The sequence below is a fragment of the Pavona decussata genome, unplaced genomic scaffold, assembly GCF_977016875.1.
Source record: "Pavona decussata unplaced genomic scaffold, jaPavDecu1.1 SCAFFOLD_102, whole genome shotgun sequence".
In the NCBI taxonomy this organism is placed as follows: domain Eukaryota; kingdom Metazoa; phylum Cnidaria; class Anthozoa; order Scleractinia; family Agariciidae; genus Pavona; species Pavona decussata.
This window is the reverse complement of record NW_028145517.1, coordinates 1,710,869-1,727,452: the sequence shown is the minus strand read 5'-3', so window position 1 is coordinate 1,727,452 and position 16,584 is coordinate 1,710,869. Positions and strand designations below refer to the sequence as shown.

Sequence of the window (16,584 nt, the reverse complement as noted above, 5' to 3'; positions counted from 1 at the left end):
GTGACAACACTTCTAAATCGCGAGAGGCAGCTTTTAGAAGAGCGAAAGCTCTTCAATCGAGAATTCGAACGACTTAAATTGGAAAAGAGTCGTCCCGGGCCCAGCAGAATCCGGGAACCTCCTCAACGACTCTCGGACCTGCTGACCACTCCAAGCACGGGCGCAGCTATGCATGAGCCCGCAGTTCGTTTGGACCTGATGTCTCCCAGAGATGATGGTCGCTTTTCACGAGAGCTTGATGGGATAGGTTCACGAACTTTCTTAAACACAGTTTCAAGGGACAGAGTTATTCTTTAATGCCACGAAAACGTTTAGTCTCTTATTTTTAAAAGTCTTTCATTCCCAAGAGTTCAGATTTATAAAATTCTCAACAGTACGTATACACGGCGCCATCGGAAAGCGCTTCTTTGCGGCTTTCATTTGGATAGTCTTAGTTGAGGATTTCATCCACAGACTCAAGAGGAAGAATTTCTCTGTGTAGCATAATAAGCAGCAGCATCGGTAAGTACTGCTCAATATAGCTTTCATATGAATGATCACACTTAAGGATTTCATCCACAGACTCAAATGTTAGAACCGCCTTGTACAGCATAATAAACAATACCACAGGAGGGTACTGCTCAATAGCTTTCATTTGAATAGTAACATTTTAGGATTTCATCCAAAGACTCAAAAGTTAGAACCAACGTAATAAGCAGTACCACAGGAAAGTAGTGCTCAGTTGCTTTCATTTGAATGGTCACTCTGACATTTCATTGGCAGGCTCAAACTATTTTTACTTTATTATAAACAGGTATACAGAAAAGTACTGCTCAGATTTTTCATCCTTACAATCAAAAGTGAAAATTATGTAGACTTGTACAGCATAATAAACAGCGCCAAAGGAAGGCATTGCTCATTAGCTTTCATTTGAATATTCACCGTGAGATTCGTTTCACAGAACCACATTGTAGAGTATTATAAACCAACAACACCAACGGAAAGTAGCGCTCAGTAGCTTTCACTTAGACCATCACAGCTACAAGGGTGTCATTCACAGACCCAATCAACCGCTTTAAAATATAGACAAGATGCAAAACATTTCTGGTCAGTAATTTTAAGGCCAAAAGCAAATTTGGACACAATACTCTGTTTGCAGTTCTCACAGAGCGTGATTATTTTGGCTGTCTTCTTCCGCCTTTGGTCTTTGCTTACCGAACTTGGGAAATCAATTTTTATTCAAGCGATACTTTGGAATTTTGATTTTATATTTAGGTGTGTGAACAAAAGAATATTCGCTCTGCCATATAGTGCTAGTTTTCTACATAAACATTCTATACAACTGAGAAATTAAAATATATTTTAAAAAAGTTATGTTGGTGAATTGAATTACTTGAGGAACATGGGGTAACTGAAAGGGTGAGTATTACGAAATGTTTCACTTTTTAATTTTTTTGCGACCTTTGGTAGCACACGATGTTGACGGCTTGGTTCAGAAAGTGAATAAAGATCTTTGCTTTGGCTGGTTTTAGTCCATTTTCGTTCTTAGAGCCCTCGCGGATTATGAGCCACTGAGCAAAAGATCGTTGGCTCAGGGAACAAGAATGGATTTGAAATATACCGCCAACTTATCTAGTCGAGGCCCTACGCTCTCTGTCACGCAACTCACGACGTGAGTTGCGTGACAAAGAGCGGAGGGGCCAGGACTGGACTAACCGCCAACATGCATGCGTGCACTAAGGGTTAAACGTTCAAAACTTTCCGTTTCGAAACGAATTCGAAAACTGTCGCAGTTTTGTTTAGAAAAAAAAAAAGGAAAGAAAGACGGTTGGTAATAACATTTGATTGACTTTCTTCATATAAAAACAATGTGTTCGTCCCTTTCGGGATTTTACAAGCACAAAAAAATCGGCACGGCACCCTAAATTTTTGTTACCGTACTGGCGACTACTCCCCATTTACACGACCAAAATAATAAAGTTTTCCTCGTAGTGGGAACAGTGCCAATTTTTTCCTTGGCAGCCCTAATAATCCATCTTTTTTTTTTATTGCGAATGTCGGAAGAAATCAAAACCGTGCTTCTTTACCGCCAGATTTTAAGAGACAGTCCGCGTTAGATTCGACCGGTCAATTTGGGCCAGTCGTTCGATTTCCTTCAAATTTTCAGCAACAGACAAAGTTGATATAAAATTAATGAAAACACATTTCTTTTGATTCTAAACTTAACTAGACCCGAAATTTTGAGGCGAATGTTCAACCCTCCCGAATCCCCGAAAATCGACCTTTCACCGAGTCGAAATTAACCCGTTTTCGGATGTTTGCCGCCAAAATAATATTTATCCGAAAAACCTTACATTTATACCACGAACACATACACTATACTTCTTTACAAATATGGTATATACAACTCATATTATTGAGAATTTTTAAAAGGAGGGCATCTCAAACATACCGATGTTAACGATTCGTGCACGGAGCGTGTCAAGTGCTGCAACAAAAACCAACATTTCTCAAAATTCTGACTTACTCTGGAAGTCTCGTGTATTTTTTCAAAGAGTACTAGGATAGTGTCCTTAAACTACGGAATAATATTTAGTGGCTCTCTATACTGCGAAAAGATACGGCCGCAACAATTTTGGGAAAATCTCTTATTTTCCGACACGTGTTGTGTGACAGCGATGGCATCCCAAGGCAACAAATTTTGACTTTTTCTGTCTTGACCGCAACTTAAAGTAGACAAATTTCTTTTAAAAAGGGGTAAACAATTAAAAACGTACCTTAAAAGTTCCACTGTTTTGCTTCCAAGACTTCATGTTTCACCGATTAACTGTTAGCAAATTTGATGGCCGTGTCACGGTATCCGTGTTCTTTATTTGTTGGCTTGCAGGCGACGATCATGCTAGCTAAAAACCTGAACATCTCTATAGAGTTCCGTGAAATTAGTTCTGTTATTCAACCGGGCACTCTGCCGACCAAACAGTCATAAGTTGCAGAATTTATATCGAGGAAAGACTTTTGAAAGTTGTCGTCCATCTTTGTTTTGAAATAACAACCGCTGACCGCAACAACACTTCCGGTCTGATGGAACCGGAAACAAAACATCGTGTACAGTAAGAAGTCGTGCACTAAGTTCAATTTCTACTGTTAATTATTTGATTATTTCTAGCTTATTTTCTACTTCAAATACATACATGTTTATGCAGGGCAACTCATTATTTAACCCTTTTACGTTATCTATGATGTATTTTACTAAAATTATAACAAAAACTGTAAAAAATATCGAAAAACTGCGAAATATATAGAAATAAGACTTCAGAAAGGTCTTAACAGCAACTGCAAATTTACGAAACTTGCAATAAATGAGACGTCAGAATGATCTCATTGAGAACTGCGAATTCTAATCGAAAAAGAAGAAAATGGAGGAAACTGCGAAAATTTGCAATTTTCAGTTGAAAATAGTAAACTTTGTAGCGACAATTTTGTCCTTGACCGGCATACCGCTACAAGAGGCTAAGGCTAGCAGAGTTTTGCTTTATCTTGTTTGTTTCCCAAGGGTTTTATTTAGGCTAGACTTTTCAGCGGCTCTCCTGTTTGCTATCTCCGAGAGCGACAGGTGACTGCATGGAAGGCAATCATGAAAAACTGAGTGTACCTAAATATTATTCTGTCTCTTAGCTAGATAATTTTACAGAAAACACGAACATTTTTCAACAAAGATAGCCAAGTGCTGAACCAAATCCTTCTTTCTGTCCTTTGCTGTAAATAGGACTTCATAGTTTTTTAGAATGTTCTCTAGCATTGAAACATTAAACTGTGAAAGTTTGTTGGTTTTCCGGTACTGGCAAAGGTCATAGACGTCGTAGTAAATGGGATGTAGAAGGCCGATCTCGTCAGCAATGCTGTTCACCACTTCTTGTCTGTTGCTTTCTTCTTCCTCTTCCAGTATTTCTTCAATTTCTGTTTTTTGTCATCAGCTGCATCTTGCCCTTTCCTCTTGGATGACACTAGCTGAGAGAAAAAGTTCTTTATCTGAACAACTGTTAGCCATTCTTCTCTAGAAAAGCGACGCTCATTTTGTTCATCTCGAGCGTTTCGCATGTCTGCAGAGACTTGTTTTGGGCTAGCCTTCAACCCCGTTCGTTCTCCTTGGTTAAACTTTGCTTTTAAGTAATCCTTTACATTTTCAGAAAAACGAGTTGGGGCACGTGGCTTTGAAAGGGCCCATCCTTGCGAGAGATTTGAGGGTCTGGTTGCCTGTTCTGAACCACGGGCGCTCTCTCTCGAATCATTAGAAGCTTCTTGACTGTCTTTATCTACTGTAGAGAAACGCGCGGCCCACTCTCTCCTGAGTCGATCATAAATACTTTAATTCATTGGCTTCTTTCCATGATCTCCGATTTCAATGTGTATTTCAACAGACAAGAAGTGGTGAACAGCATTGTTGACGATATCGGCCTCCTACATCCCATTTACTACGACGTCTATGACCTTTGCCAGTACCGGAAAACCAACAAACTTTCACAGTTTAATGTTTCAATGCTAGAGAACATTCTAAAAAACTATGAAGTCCCATTTACAGCAAAGGACAGAAAGAAGGATTTGGTTCAGCACTTGGCTATCTTTGTTGAAAAATGTTCGTGTTTTCTGTAAAATTATCTAGCTAAGAGACAGAATAATATTTAGGTACACTCAGTTTTTCATGATTGCCTTCCATGCAGCTACCTGTCGCTCTCGGAGATAGCAAACAGGAGAGCCGCTGAAAAGTCTAACCTAGATAAAACCCTCGGGAAACAAACAAGATAAAGCAAAACTCTGCTAGCCTTAGCCTCTTGTAGCGGTATGCCGGTCAAGGACAAAATTGTCGCTACAAAGTTTACGATTTTCAACTGAAAATTGCAAATTTTCGCAGTTTCCTGCATTTTCTTCTTTTTACATTAGAATTCGCAGTTCTCGGTGAGACCATTCTGACGTCTCATTTATTGCAAGTTTCGTAAATTTGCAGTTGCTGTTGAGACCTTTTTGAAGTCTCATTTCTATATATTTCGCAGTTTTTCGATATTTTTTTTACAGTTTTTGTTATTATTTTAGTAAAATTGCTGGTTTTCACATGACGTCATAAAAAACTGAAATTCATATCTGAACACAATTTTGGGTTTTTATCTTCATCACATAAAAGAAAATATAAAATACCATCGGCTTGCTTGTTTTCAGAAGGATAGCATTATTTTTTTTTAAATAGAGCAGTTTGAATGTTAGATTTTTGCACAGTGCGTGACAGAAGGATTGCTGCTCTTAACATGTCACGAATACATGAAAACATCGATTTGCCTCGTGTTTTATTAGGTCTCATCAGCTAACATGTAATAGAAACGTCTATGTTAATGTGTGAAAGTTCAGCAGAGAGAAGAAGGGATTTGAAATAGCCAAGGTAAACTCCAGATGTTTTTGCTGGTTTCCGGCCGCCATGTTGGTGTCCCTCAGACGGAACAGCAACATGGCGTCCCATACTAAACTCTGTAATTAAATTTTCCAAAGTACATTTTCCTGAATAACTCGGTTATGAGATATCGCACGGCCCTGTGGCTTTCACGCGTTGTTTATGTATCACTCTTCTACAACATATCTATTTCTTGACTTTATCTATTGAATTGTTGAGGATTTTATTTTATTTACTTGCGTGACGAGGTGTGAGGTGAAAACCACCAATACATCTTAGATAACGTAAAAGGGTTAAATAATGAGTTGCCCGGCATAAACATGTATGCATTTGAAGTAGAAAATAAGCTCGAAATAATCAAGTAATTAACAGTACGTTAATAACAATAAAACTCTAGAAATTGAACTTAGTGCACGACTTCTTACTGTACACGATGTTTTGTTTCCGGTTCCATCAGACCGGAAGTGTTGTTGCGGTCAGCGGTTGTTATTTCAAAACAAAGATGGACGACAACTTTCAAAAGTCTATTCTCGATGTAAATTCTGCAACTTATGACTGTTTGGTCGGCAGAGTGCCCGGTTGAATAACAGAACTAATTTCACGGAACTCTGTAGAGTTGTTCAGGTTTTTAGCTAGCATGATCGTCGCCTGCAAGCCAACAAATAAAGAACACGGATACCGTGACACGGCCATCAAATTTGCTAACAGTTAATCGGTGAAACATGAAGTCTTGGAAGCAAAACAGTGGAACTTTTAAGGTACGTTTTTAATTGTTTACCCTTTTAAAACGTATTTGTCTACTTTAAGTTGCGATCAAGACGGAAAAAGTCGAAATTTGTTGCCTTGGGATGCCATCGCTGTCACACAACACGTGTCGGAAAATAAGAGATTTTCCCAAAATTGTTGCGGCCGTATCTTTTCGCAGTATAGAGAGCCACTAAATATTATTCCGTAATTTAAGGACACTATCCTAGTACTCTTTGAAAAAATACACGAGACTTCCAGAGTAAGTCAGAATTTTGAGAAATGTTGGTTTTTGTTGCAGCACTTGACACGCTCCGTGCACGAATCGTTAACATCGGTATGTTTGAGATGCCCTCCTTTTAAAAATTCTCAATAATATGAGTTGTATATACCATATTTGTAAAGAAGTATAGTGTATGTGTTCGTGGTATAAATGTAAGGTTTTTCGGATAAATATTATTTTGGCGGCAAACATCCGAAAACGGGTTAATTTCGACTCGGTGAAAGGTCGATTTTCGGGGATTCGGGAGGGTTGAACATTCGCCTCAAAATTTCGGGTCTAGTTAAGTTTAGAATCAAAAGAAATGTGTTTTCATTAATTTTATATCAACTTTGTCTGTTGCTGAAAATTTGAAGGAAATCGAACGACTGGCCCAAATTGACCGGTCGAATCTAACGCGGACTGTCTCTTAAGTTCAAAACGCATCGTACATACGTACATCGCCAACGATTGAAGGGCGAAATACATCGCCATATGGAAACGACTCGCGAAACAAGAGAGAAAGCACAGAAGAAAAAGTGGCTATTTGCAGCGATAGCGCAAGTAGTTATTCAGAGTTTCCGAGAAAGAAGCCTGTGGATGAGACCGAGTTATCAGGCCGGGTTTGACATGGCAGACACGCTCTTTGATGAGAGGCAATTGTATGCTCTAGCGGCGGCCATCTTTGTGAAAGGAACGCATGCACCTCGGTTGTAACCGCAGCAAATTTTGTTTGGTACCGATGCGTTTACACGTCGATAATTTGGAGTGCCGCTAGTACGTTGCCAAAAATTTAGGGTGCCGTGCGGCATGCCGATTTTTTGGGGGGTGTGTAAATGGGGTTGTGATGTCAAAATATGCTATACAGAACCGCACATGAAACGTTGGCCAATCGGACAGGGCGTTTTTGAAGTGTTATTTATCTCGAAGTGTTGTTCTTCAGAAAAAAGACTATCGCACTTTATGACCTTCAAAGTGCGACACGGGCATATATTAACCGCTCTCCGGAATGTATAGGTAAATTCAAACACCACGGCTGCAGTTGACATAGCGCTTACTCATAGTCGTTGTCAACGTCATTCGAGTTTATTTCCTGGCTATTCCAGAAATAACTGTTGAGGTTAGTATTGTTTCTTTTATTTTACGGTGGATGAATTGTGGCCACAGTGTGTTCAGGTTCTCGGATTCGTTCGGTTCCGCGGCGGCGATTACGTTACCCGGCGCCTTATAAAAATGTAATCAGTATTCACGTTTCTGATGTGTTAGATTTACATGAAATGTAGGAATCATGTATATTGCACGCAGGGATCAAAACTTGCCTCTCAAATTCATGTAAATTTTGGCAGAATGAGGTTTTGTTTAGATAAATAACGGCTGGAAATTCTGTACGCTTCAGCGGGCTTAATTGTCTCGTTTAAAATCCCTACAGCGAATTTTTATTGTAACATTTTTGTTTTGTCGGGTATCGAGAAATAATAAATTTCGTGACACTGTTTTGTCACACAATATTTTAAGAGTATCCGCACGAATGCAAAGCGCGAAAGTCATCCTCCTGTCCAACTTTCTAAAGTAATTCTCGGAAATACAAGCGTTTAGTTCTCAATATCACTAGCTCACACACATAAACAGCTCACACACATAAAAGAACGCTAAGTAACGTTTCTTTCTGGTTATTTAACGTTTCTTTTCTGTGCCTGAGTATTCCAACCCGAGAAGAGGGAATTTCCCGCGGGTTCATTTCCCGGAGTAGCAGCTGGGAGTAGAGCTTCCCGCTTCCACGTTCGAACCATTGATCTTAAGCTCGATATTCCGTCGTTTTAGCTATTAGAAAACGCTTACTCGAACGCTCGAAACAGTACTTATGTTTTAAATCATGATGTTGGAAACAATTTATGATTTCTTTTCTTGTAAAAAGGGAAAAAAGGATTCAGCGCCGTTTTCGCGTCGCGCTCGCTCAGCCATCTTTGAAGAATAACTAAGCTCGCTAGCCATAACTGACAACTTCCCGGCCCGGCCAGACCCGTCTGATCGGCCGGTTGTGACAGATGGACAGCGCCCTAAGAGACTGTTGGCAGTCTAACCTAATCATGGCTTGTTTTGTTAGAGAGGAGCTGAGAAACAAGCTCACTAGTTGGGGAGATCACTCAGGGAGAAGTCTGCAGTGGAAAACGAACTTGAAAAGGTGAGTCATGAACTCATTTTTGAGAATGTTGTATTATTCAGTAATTGGCACAAGGATACTTGAAAAAGAGATATCCGAGTGCTCCTATCAGGAGTCGAACCTAAGACCTTCCGATTATTAGTTCGGATGCTCTACCACCAAGCTACAGGAGGCTCGTGGGAGCTAAGGCCATTAAACTAGGTTCATGTGATGCTGCATACTGCTAGGATTTTACTGTCAATGGGTGGCGTATGCGCAATGGAATAAATGTGATGGTATATTTTAAGCCTGGTGAATGAACCTCAACGAGAATTATGTATTATTCAGTGAGTTACATAGGCAAACTTGGAAAAAGGGAATCCAAGTGCTCCTATCAAGAGTCGAGCCTAAGACCCTTTGATTAGCAGTTTGTAAGTCGTCTTATTGGGTGACAAAACCTTGGAGAATAATTCAGTAAGGCGACCTAGTTCAGTTTCTAACGAACTCTAGTGCTACGTCTGTGAGGAGTGGAAACAAATATTTGGTTTAGCTATCAACAAAGTTGATAACTAAAGGTCATTAGGCCCATAAAGAGATTCGTGTGCGCCAAATTACCTTATCAACGCTGTTGATAAACCAAACAAGTTTCAGTTTAGTTTAGTCAATAGCTAAATTGTCACACTTTTAGTTTGTTTATCTGTTAACGTATTTTGGAAAGGGTAGAGGGTGGGTGGGGGCAGCATGCTACTATTTTCCTTATATCACAATCAGGCCGTCGGCTAACCAGCCAGCAAGCCAGTCAGTCTGTCAATCATTTATTCAGTCAAATAGAGAAGCGGTTTGGTTTCCATAGAAACTGTGGTGCTGCTTTGGTGGGGGAGTGGAAACGAATGTTTGGTTTTATCAACAGTTTAGCCACTTCATCAAAGCGAATCCAAATTGAATTATCAACTCTGTTGTTTTACCAAACATTCATTCAGTCGGACGGTATGTGATGCGTTCAGCGCAACACGAACAGTGTTTGATCGATTGATCGATCAATCAATCAATCAATCAATCAATCAATCAATCAATCAATCAATCAATCAATCAATCAATCAAGAGAGTGTACACTTGAAATTCTTTTTCGAAATATTATTTCTTTAGTTTCTCAGCATCATGATCGCACCGTATCTAACCGGCAAACTGGGTGAATACACCTTTCATTTTCCTCTGTCCACAATACGCTGATGCCAGGTGTTATTTGTTTCTAGATATATCAGGAGGGCCCCGCTGAGATTGCACGTGCGGGTATGACCTTTGACGAGTTACAGAAGCGAGCTGGTCAGGCCGAGAGAACCAGGGACGAGGCTTTACGGAAAGTCGACAGCCTCAATTTTACGCTCAAGAAACTGGAAACCAAGTAAGTACGTAATAGGCAACATTGCTATTCAAAAGCACCATTGGCTAGATCGGCATGCTACCTTAGACACATGCAAGTGACTTAGGCAGCAATATCACCGAATAGAGTTACTTTGAGTAGCTGAGGAAGAGTTATTTGTGTCAATAGAAATGTTAAAATAATATTCCAGCTTTGTTAACAATAGTTCACAAAAACTAACGTTTAGCATGCTTAGAAGAGAATGACTTGGTCAAAAATGTGTTGCTACTTGAAAAATAATATTCTTTCACTGCAGCTTCTAAACATGTGTGCTCGGGAAAAATCACTGAAAACCGAGCATTGTTATCCGACAATGGATCGTTGAAAGCGGGAGCTAAAACTAAATATATGTTGCCGGACTTCGCTTAGCTTCCAAGTAACTTTTATTACGTTTACTTCCTATAGCTACCAATACAATTTCATGTTCTAAACTGCTTTGCGCTACAACTCTATGCACTGTTTCGCTTCACGTAGTCACTATCAGTGACCCTGCGTTAAAAATATTGTAAAGGTCAAACTATCATCTTTTGTAAAACCAAGAACCCAATTTGAATCAACGTACACTTTCTGTCTACCCAGCTTTTGTTTAGGCTGAAAAAGGTATGGAGAATATATTTTTGTTTACATTAAATTGTGTGAGCTGCTTTCAGCTACAACAACTACAAGAACTTTCAATATCATCATAGATATCATTGTCATTATCATTATTGATAACACCTGGGCTCGAGGCAAAAGGCACTAAACTCTAACGTACCTTGGGCTTCTAACTTGTGAACAGGACAAGATTGATTGACTCTTGTTTGTGAGCCATTTTGTTCAGGTTTTCGTGTCCTGTTTTTCATTCATGACTAACTAATAAAAAATCGTCACTAAATGTTTTCACATTACAGTTAAAAATCTCTTTTGTGGGAGTCCAACAAGCAAATAATAAAGGAACAAAAAGGATAAAACACGAATGTCCCTTGGTTTATAAAATTGTAATTGTCCATGGATACTTTCACAGTCACCTGGTATGTCCTATCAACAAAACTGAACTAAAGCAGAAGTTCATCATTTCGACGTGATAATTTTGAGCTCGTTTCATTTTTCACGAAAATCGGTGTTCATAGCAGAGACTTAGTCAGAAAACGATTACCTTGCCTGCAAAATAACTTTCACCCACAGCTACAGCAATGTGACCGTCCCTGGTCACTGTAAACCCATCGAAGTTGTTAATTTGGTATTCTTGGAGTGTTAGCTCTCGTACAAACTTGCCATCCTTAGTGTATATGGATACCCTACAGAGGCCTGTGCCATGTTCTCTACCGCCGACGACGACATGTTCTCCTTCGGGGTGGCATCCAATTCTAAGTTCATAAAAAAAATATCCTTTGGTGTTGATATGAAATTTGGATAGTTGCTCTTCATCATCGGTGAATACATGGATGCAGGATTCTTCTTTGTTCAGTGTCATTATTCGGCCGTCGTCATCAACAGTAATATCGGCTGCATACCTCATTATCTTTTCATCAAATTGACGAACAGCCGCTCCGTCGTGCTCGTACACGTCGACCACATATCCGTTCCCAGTGTTCCTTAATACTAGCACTTTGTTCTTAGTAACAGCCATTCTTGCCAAGTACCCTTTCCCTGCAGGGAACTTAAGCAGCAGTTTAGCAGTGCTGTTAAAAACCTTTACTTCCAGCTCAGACTCCTTAGTTACAGGCTCCTCAGGTGATTCCAGTACATAGATGTTGCTGTTTTCATCAGTAGCGACATCAGAAATAGCAACACGTTCTTTGGCGTTACTAATGTGGGTGTTAAAGCTGAGAAGAAAATTACCGTTGCTGTCAAACACCTTGATAGTTTTGTCCCCATTGTCTGCTACAATGAACTGTCCGTCAGAGTTTGTAGCGATACCCCTCGGCCACCCAGTTAGCCTGTTCTCCTTTTGTCCCTCTTGACCAAATGTCAATGGTCTTACGCAGCTGTGCACCGTGCCAACTTTTTCAAGGACTTTTGCAACTCTTCTGTCTCGGAGAGGGTCAACTTTGTCTTCGCCGGTATCAACCAAGGGACAACTACAGATAACTAGGTCTTTACTGACCGTTTTCTTGGCATCGTAGATGGCGTGGTTTACCTGACATACAGTGGAAATTATTTGTCTCCGTTCATCTTTGCCAAACCGACCCTTGATATTCAAGGGCCCTTTCTGAAGCTCGACTTTAAAGTTGTTTTGAACATCTGGCAGTGAGTTAAGTTTCTGAAGGCATTGCTCGCACTCTGGTAGTGCATATTCATATACATTCTCTACAGATAAAGTTGACAAGTCACCAGCGGTTGCCACAGTCTCTATAGCTGACCCTAGCATGGTTGCCATGACACGGTATCGAACGGCTGTGACGCGGTTTAACGTGCTTAAAGCCTCATTGTTGAAGGCTCTAGTCGCCTCTTCACGAGCCATTTTAAATCTTTCTTTAGCTTCAGAAAGCGCCCGTTTGGTTTTGTCGCTAAACCCGTTGAGTTGCATGCGTTTCATTTCCTCGGCGAAAGCAAAAGTCCTCGCCGCAGCTGTGGGTGAAGGAGATCTGCTCTCTTTCAAATATTTGTCTTGGAATGGTTCTGCATTCTTGGCCTCGCCAGCTTCCGCATCTATGGCTTGATACAAATACCCGAGGCCTGTTTCAAAAGTATCTATCGCTGCTAAAAGATCCTTTCTTGCTAGCCCGTCTAATTTCGTCTTTATGTCTTCCATTTCACCCACGATTACGGCACGAAATTTCTGATCTGCCACGTCGCCGTCTTTGAGTCGCTCGGCCGCAGCATCTCTTCCTTTATTCACGATCAAGCCGATGGTGGCTTTAAACACGGCTGTTATTATTGACGACATATCTGTTTCAAGCTAAGGAGAAAGCTTGTGTATCCTTTGATAGCGTAGAGGAAGCTTTGTTGCTATCAAATTTTGAATAGGTTCCGGGGAGTAAATGTTGCAGAACCAAAAACCAATAAAAATACATGGTTACCTTACGTCAGAGCTGACAAGCTCCATGACTTCTTGTGATAGGTCCATTCTTCCTTTGTTTTGTAGGTGAAAGTTTTGACTTATTGCAGAAAGCAAAATAACTTGTGGTATTTGATAAACAAATTCTTCTGTTTTCATCAAATATTCAACCATATGTGGTCCAAACTGAGACTACATACGTAAGAGGCTGATTGCGTTAAAGGTTTTTGCCCTTGATTTCTATCTTGCTGTTGATCCAGTAAAATTTGTTTTCTGGGCATATGTCATTTTCGTTTGATTTTCCACTGACGTACTCGCACACAATTTTAGGTTCCAATATTGTTTATTCGTTGGCGAAAGTTCTTTGAGGTAGGATGATTTCTGTTTCAGTTCTATGGTAAAAAGCAAAATGTGCAGGTTTCGACCACACCTATAAAATATCAAATTACATGAATTCCTTTCATTCTTTCAAAATAAAAATATTTTTTATCAAATCTGCATGGGACTCTGTAAAACATGGATACGGACGGGCGGATGCGGCGGCGGATGGCGGATGGCGGATGGTGGACGGCGGACGGCGGATGGCGGATGGCGGATGGCGGATGGCGGATGGCGGATGGGGCTTTTTTTTTTTTTTTTAAATGGGATGATGATACTGTTAAATTTATTGGTTAATTGTCACCTTCTAGAAATGCTAGCTTTGGCTACTTTTTTGTTTAATTTGAATTAATTTATATCTTATTGTCAGTCAAACAGCGAAAACGCTATAGAATGTTTCTTCTCGTTTTTCAGCCAAATCAGTCTGAGTTTGCAGTAGAACTCCGTACATTAGTACGACACACCATCCGGCAAAACAACACGTTCACATTCATGAACATTTACAGGATAATCTGATTAACGGGAAAAGTACTGTACGAGCTCTTGTTAGGCATTATAGATTGGAAATCGTAAATAAATAAATTTAACAGTATCAACATCCTATTTTTTTTTTTCAAAAAAGCTCCATCCGCCATCCGCCGTCAACATCCACACGTCCGTATCCTCGTTTTACAGAGTGGCATAGAATAATGTTTCACATGTGAAAATAAAATAAAATTTGAACTATTATTTGGACAGGTTTCATGTATCTAGATTGGGGCAAAAAAAGTGCAATTTAGCCTCCAGCAATACCTTAAACTGTTTAAAAAAATGTGTTACTACCGTTGATTTCTCGGTAGCCAAACCTCCTACTGCGAAGCATACAACAGATTTGCATGATTCCATCATGGATACTGATATCTTAAATGCAAAGAAAATATTTCCATGAGCTTATGTGAGGATACCAATGATTCCCTCGAACATAACTAGTAACAAGTAACGCGATGTACAGACATGACACTGAAAACCGATAAGGAGTTTTCTTCAAAGAAATGGTTGGAAAACTATGTGTAGCTAATTGCTGGAATCATTCGGCCATGACCAATTCGGAGTAGACATGTCTAGAAGGTTTTTATGCAAATCGTTTAATCTGTTTTCGAATGTTTGACAGCTTGTAGACGACGTTAGCAGTTTCAGAATATTTTTCTGCTGCAAATGGCGGCCAAGAAATGGAAATACAGAAACGAGGAAACCTAACCGGAAACCCCAAGGCTTTAGTTTCTAGTTGTATAAAATAAATGGCAAAAGGCTTATTCCTAGAAAAAAAAAAAATAAAACCGACTTGGAGACGGACAACTAAAGGAGCGAAAAACAATTCAACAATTCTCAACTTTATAGCCAATGACAAGGAAACCGAAAAGAAACCCCGAGGCTTTATGACATGTCATGAATTAGACACAAATGGATTCAGTTTCTCGGTTCATATAGTTGTATAAAATAAATGGGAAAAGACTCAGCGCACGCCGTTAAGTTATGGATGCTCTTTGGAAGTTTACTAATCACTCAACAAGCTAAAGTCGCCCACACTTCTTTTCTTGCTGCTTAGGAACCTTCCGCGTCCATCGATAACTCGGTAGTGCGCGCTGTTAACTCCCGATATCAAAGTGGATTTTCTCTTTACTGTTCACGTGTTATGTGCGGCGTCAAAGGCCGGGCAAAGGGTGTGGTTTTTGTTCTGAAGTAGGTTCTAGATTTTAACCACTTAGTCACTCAGTTTCGTTTGAAAGTCTGAACTGAAATGGGTATGAGCTATGGATTCTAGCAAGAGAGGATCTCTCTTGATTCTAGAGAAGAGTTCCAGTTGGAAAAAGGGCTCCGGAAAATTACATATTTTGGTCCTGCACTATATCTATCAGTGTAATAAATGCAATATTTGTCACGCATTCCGTTTTCAAACACTGCATCTATTCAGTGAAATAAATGTAATATTTGTCACGCATTCCGTTTTCAAACACTACATCTATCAGTGAAAATAAATGTAATATTTGTCACACATTCCTTTTTCAAACACTACATCTATCAGTGAAAATAAATAATATTTGTCGCGCATTCCGTTTTCAAACACTACATCTATCAGTGAAAATAAATGTAATATTTGTCACACATTCCTTTTTCAAACACTACATCTATCAGTGAAAACAAATAATATTTGTCGCGCATTCCGTTTTCAAACACTACATTTATCAGAAATAAATGTAACATTTGTCACGCATTCCGTTTTCAAACACTACATCTATCAGAAATAAATGTAATATTTGTCACGCATTCCGTTTTTAAACACTACATCTATCAGTGAAATAAATGTAATGTTTGTCGCGCATTCCGTTTGCAGGCATGAGCAGGAGAAGTCTCACGGTGCCTCAGAAAATAGCGAACTGAGAAGAAGATTAAAACAACTGGAGGAAGAAAACGAAGAAATGTCGGATAACAGACTCAAGTTGATAGGTAAATCATTTCGTTTTTTTACACGAATAGTGTAGATACTTTGTTCCCTGTCATGGATGTTAAGGTGACCTAAAACGGAAATGAAAACGAAAGTCATAATTTTGTCCAAAATTCATGCAGTTTTACTCCTCACTCAAAATTGGATTCCCCCCCCCCCCCCCCAAAAAAAAAAAAATGCAAAGAGGAAAGAAAATTATGTAGCTTGCATAGAGTTTCACACTAAATTAATAGAGGTTCTTTAGTTATGACTTGCAATTTTTTCAATGGCCATCAATAGCTTTAGACTTAGAAAAATCCCTTATCCTTTTCTGAACAGAGCCGTTTAGGCTCAACCAGGGTTGTCAAAAGTAAACAATAAGCAATGGACAGCACAACGAAAATGTTACAAGTATAGTTAGGATCTGTAAAAGATCTAATCTGCCAAAAATATAAATGACTCAAATTTCTGCAAGGCTGATCGGACAGCGACATGATAGAGACCAAACCGAGAATCAACAGAATGCGGCAACCGTGGACAGCTATTTCGAGCTGGTTGGCTCTCGTCAGCACGGTGTAGGACAGCAAGAAATAGAACAACCAACGCCAGCTCTATATGAAAATCACTACCTCCTTCATGATATCAGACGCCCACTCTGTGAGACTGTTGCAGTCATTGAATCTTTAGATTTTTGCCAAAATCGGTCGCCTACTCCAAAAAATAAAGCCATCTACTTCACAACCTTGTAACAACCCTGCTCAGTATCACTTCACTTGTCCTCTGACG

General features: G+C 39.6%; 3 protein-coding genes across 8 annotated transcripts in view; 2 read left to right on the top strand and 1 right to left on the bottom strand.

Moving 5' to 3' along the window:
• LOC146471556 (uncharacterized) overlaps positions 1-16,584 on the bottom strand; it is a 92,667-nt gene that overhangs the window by 32,005 nt on the left and 44,078 nt on the right. The window lies entirely within an intron of this gene.
• Positions 1-16,584, top strand: part of LOC146471558 (sodium channel and clathrin linker 1-like) — an 80,534-nt gene that overhangs the window by 53,750 nt on the left and 10,200 nt on the right. The window contains exon 25 of one of the 3 annotated variants that reach the window (XR_014866675.1): positions 1-1,254. Coding sequence is in view for 2 of the 3 variants with exons in the window: in XM_085120116.1 (XP_084976242.1) it covers positions 1-297 (297 nt within the window). In the remaining variant the exon portion in view is untranslated. Of the gene's footprint in view, positions 1,344-16,584 lie in introns of those variants that run through there. The other 2 variants (XM_085120116.1, XM_085120114.1) reach the window with 2 other exon arrangements.
• Positions 9,661-16,584, top strand: part of LOC146471553 (sodium channel and clathrin linker 1-like) — a 109,760-nt gene continuing 102,836 nt past the window's right edge. For all 4 annotated transcript variants that reach the window (XM_085120149.1, XM_085120148.1, XM_085120150.1 and 1 more), the window contains exons 1-2: positions 9,661-9,961; positions 15,709-15,821. In XM_085120149.1, the coding sequence (XP_084976275.1) occupies positions 9,852-9,961; positions 15,709-15,821 (223 nt within the window). In that variant the 5' untranslated portion in view covers positions 9,661-9,851. The remainder of the gene's footprint in view (positions 9,962-15,708; positions 15,822-16,584) is intronic.